Source organism: Silene latifolia, chromosome Y, assembly GCF_048544455.1.
Source record: "Silene latifolia isolate original U9 population chromosome Y, ASM4854445v1, whole genome shotgun sequence".
NCBI classification, from domain to species: domain Eukaryota; kingdom Viridiplantae; phylum Streptophyta; class Magnoliopsida; order Caryophyllales; family Caryophyllaceae; genus Silene; species Silene latifolia.
The window spans coordinates 133,671,714-133,675,788 of record NC_133538.1 but is presented as its reverse complement, the minus strand read 5'-3'; the positions used below and the strand labels follow the sequence as shown (position 1 = coordinate 133,675,788).

The window sequence follows — 4,075 nt, the reverse complement described above, 5'->3', positions numbered from 1 at the left end:
CTGTTTGGATTAGTTGAGACCAAAATAAATGCAAAAAATGTGAGTAACATTTCTAGCACTATGTTAGATGGATGGTGTGTCACAACTAATAGTAGTCTGCACCAAGGAGGATGTGTATGGATTCTCTGGAAACCTAATCTTTTTTATGTCATGGTGTGTCAATATGATGCACAATTTATCCATACAAGAGTAACTGCTAGGATATCTCAGCAACAGTTTTGGTTCACAATGGTGTATGCTTACAATGATGGTATTGGAAGAAGAGACCTATGGCAGAAGTTAGAAATTATTGCGGTCAATGCAGTGGGGCTTGGGCTTTGGCAGGAGATTTTAACACTGTTATTGATCCTAATGAAAGACTGGGTGCTAACACCAGACAGGCTGATATGGATGAATTTCTGGACTGTATTGCTACCTGTGGTGTCACTGATATTGCTGCTACTGGGGCTTACTACACATGGACCAATAAACAGGAACCACTTACTAGAGTGTTTAGTCGACTGGACAGGTTCATGGTTAATCAGGAGTGGATGAACCAGTTCCCTAATATGATGGCACACTTCCACCTAGAGGGATTATTTGATCATTGCCCTTGTACTGTGGGCAACTGTGAGATAGGGGGTGGCAGGAGAGCTAGTTTTAAGTACTACAATATGTGGGGCAAAGCAGATGATTTTATACCCACAGTTACTGAACAATGGAACAAAAACTACCCAGGGCATAAAATGTTTGCTGTCATTAAGGAATTGAAAGCTCTAAAACCTGCTTTGAAGGCATTGCATATGAGTTGCTATCCTGATATTGTTAACAACACTCTGATAGCTGAAACCAGACTCTAGGATCTGCTGAAACAGTTAGCCACTGATATTCACAATACTGAACTGATGCAGAAGGAATCTCAGGCTGCTGCTGATCTTAAGAAGTTGAGTGTAGCAAGAGACAGCTTCCTGAGTTAGAAAGCCAAGTCCCAGTGGATAGAAGAGGGTGACTGTAATACTTCATATTTTCATGGGGCCATAAAGAAGAGAATTAGTATGAATAAAGTGATCCAGATTGAAGATCAATATGGTAATGTTTGCACTGAGAGCCAGACCATACAAAATGCCTTTCTTGACTATTATCAAACTCTCCTAGGCAGGAATAAACCTACTGAACATGTGAGACAGTGTGTTCTAAATGAGGGGAAATTCTGTACTCAGGACCATGTTCTGTTGTTAAATGCACCTGTCACCAATGCTGAAATCAAAAAAATCTTCTTTGACACTCCAATTGACAAGTCTCCAGGGCCTGATGGATACACAAGTGCATTTTTCAAGGATAGTTGGGAGTTTATAAGAGAAGATGTGTGTGATGCTATCAAAGATTTCTTCTCCACTGGTAAGCTTCTGAACCAGATAAATGCCACTAACATTACTCTCATTCCAAAATGTGAGAGGCCAACCACTGTCAAACAATTTAGACCTATTGCATGTTGTAATATGATTTACAAGGTAATATCTAAATTACTATGTAATAGACTGTCACAAGTCTTGCCCTATCTCATAAGTGACAATCAAGGAGCCTTTATTAAAGGAAGATCTATTATAGAGAATGTACTTATTTGTCAGGACATTGTCAAGATGTATAACAAGAATGTTGTGTCACCAAGATGTTTGTTTAAAATTGACCTCCAGAAAGCTTATGACGCAGTGGAATGGGATTTTGTTGAACAATTATTTCAGGGCTTGAAATTTCCTACTGATTTTACTCATAAAGTTATGACTTGCATAAGATCCACATCCTTCTCTCTGTGTCTCAATGGTGGTAGTTTTGGTTATTTTAAAGGCAAAAGAGGGTTAAGGCAAGGGGACCCTATCTCTCCTCTTATCTTTACCATCTGCATGGATTACCTTACCAGAATGATTAATAATGCTGTGGCTAGATGGCCTTTCCAATACCATCCTCTTTTTAAGGCATCCAAATTGAATCACCTGATGTTTGAAGATGACTTGTTAATGTTCTGTAAGGGCAATGCTGCTTATATAATGCTGTTACTCAGGGCTTTCTCATCATTTTCTAGAGCTTCTGGTTTGTCTATGAACAGCTCTAAATCTGAGGTCTATTACAATGAAGTTGGGCAACAGCTTAAAGAGGATATACAACAGGCTACAGGGTTTGTGGAGGGTGCTATGCCATTTAGATATCTTGGAGTCCCTATCAAAGCAGGCAGACTGACTAAGACTGAATACAATACTATAGCAGAGAAGATGGTAGGAAGAATTAGGAGCCTTGGGGCAAGAAAACTCTCCTATGCAGGTAGAGTAGTACTCATCAATTCAGTTCTTAATACTCTCTACTCATATTGGGCAAGCATATTTCTGTTACCAAAAAGCATTATCAAGAGAATTGAGGGCATTTGCAGAAATTACTTATGGGATGGCACTGCTGAGTATCATAGAGTCCTACTTATTGCTTGGGATAAGGTTACACTGCCTAAAGAAGAGGGAGGACTGGGAATTAAGAAAGCACAGATTTGGAATTATGCAACAGTGGCCAAATTGGTGGACTGGATTTATGGGAAGGCTGATAGACTGTGGATTAGATGGGTCAATCAAGTGTATTTAAAAGGAAGGGAATTGGCATGAGTATGTCCCTCCTGCTGATGCTGCTTGGTCTTGGAAGAACATATGCAAAGTCAAGGAAATGATGAAAAATGGATACTCTGATGGACAGTGGACTGCTGATGTTAAAGGGTATTCCATAAGAAGTGGATATGATTGGCTTAGGGTTCAACAGCCTAAGCAAGATTGGGTGCCTCTGGTTTGGAACAAATGGAACATACCCAAACATACCATTATTGCTTGGATCATCATGAATAATGGTTTGAATGTGAAGGAAAAACTACGCAAAATAGGATACTGTACAGATGATTGCTGCTTGATCTGTGGCAGTGATGTTGAAACACAGGAACATCTATTTTTTGATTGCAGATACAGTCAGAAGGTAATACACCAGATGGAGAACTGGTGTGGATTCCCACTGCAGACTAACAGGAGCATGGGTATGTTGTCATCTAAAGGGAACCTGAAGCAGAAAGTTCAATTCCTGATGATAACTGCATGTTATTATCAGGTTTGGATGCAAAGAAATAGTGCCAGAATGAAGCAAGTGTTGCTTATGCCAGAGAAAGTTGCTGAATATATCATTGAGGAGGTAAAGAGTAGAATCAGAAGGAAGCTCACGAAGCCTGTTTCGAGTACTGAGAAGAAATGGCTGGCAAAATGGGGTGTCCTAGGAGTGTGCTAGCAGCATGTGTAGGCAAAAGAATATGTATGCATATTTTTCTTGGTTAGCTAAGGCTTTTTGATGTTTACTGTTGCATGATATCCTCTTGTAATTAGACTTTTTGTTTTGATTTTAATATATTCTCACATTTCACCAAAAAAAAAAATACGGTAAGATGCCAATAAGATACAAACAACAAGTGAACAGTCAACAGCAACACCCAAGTCACGGCCATAAGGCCACACGCTACTCTTATTCCGCCAAAGGCCAATTACATAAATCCATTAGAAAATTCCGTTACAAAAGATTAATATCATGCCAATAACAATTAATTAAGACGCGTAATTGCACGTAAGAAAACCCCGCAGTTAATTGTTGAGTAGCTAGCCTACCTTTGAGCAACCCCGCTTAAATAATCTAAGCAAGCAAATTCAAAAAGCTTCCTCAACAAAACCGTCACCTAGTACAAACAATAATACGAAGTAACTACTAATTAATTTATGTTCAAGATGGTATTAAAGTTATTTAATTAAAGCAACACCCACAACCCCTTTGCCTTGGCCAACTACCGCCACCACCGCCCGGTAAGCCCTTTTAGCCACTAAATAGCAGCTCCACCTTCACCGTACCGCCCCTCACCACACCACCTTGCTCATGCCCTAACCAAACCCATGGTACAACCCTACATCAATACCCACAATCTCACCCTAACACCAACAACACCCTCAACAAACATCGCATACACCCTCGAAATAGCCACCACCATGCCACCACCCAAGTCCCCGTGAACCACCATCATTCACGGTCCAAA

The 4,075-nt window shown here is 40.1% G+C and overlaps 2 protein-coding genes across 2 annotated transcripts; both read left to right on the top strand.

Moving 5' to 3' along the window:
* Positions 1-269: 269 nt before the first annotated feature.
* Positions 270-956, top strand: LOC141628959 (uncharacterized). Its single transcript, XM_074442039.1, has 2 exons — positions 270-803; positions 891-956. The coding sequence occupies exons 1-2, from the start codon at positions 270-272 to the stop codon at positions 954-956; spliced, it is 600 nt and encodes a 199-aa protein (XP_074298140.1).
* Positions 957-2,685: 1,729 nt separating this feature from the next.
* LOC141628958 (uncharacterized) lies at positions 2,686-3,285 on the top strand. The gene has a single exon (XM_074442038.1). The coding sequence runs from the start codon at positions 2,686-2,688 to the stop codon at positions 3,283-3,285; it is 600 nt and encodes a 199-aa protein (XP_074298139.1).
* Positions 3,286-4,075: the final 790 nt, after the last annotated feature.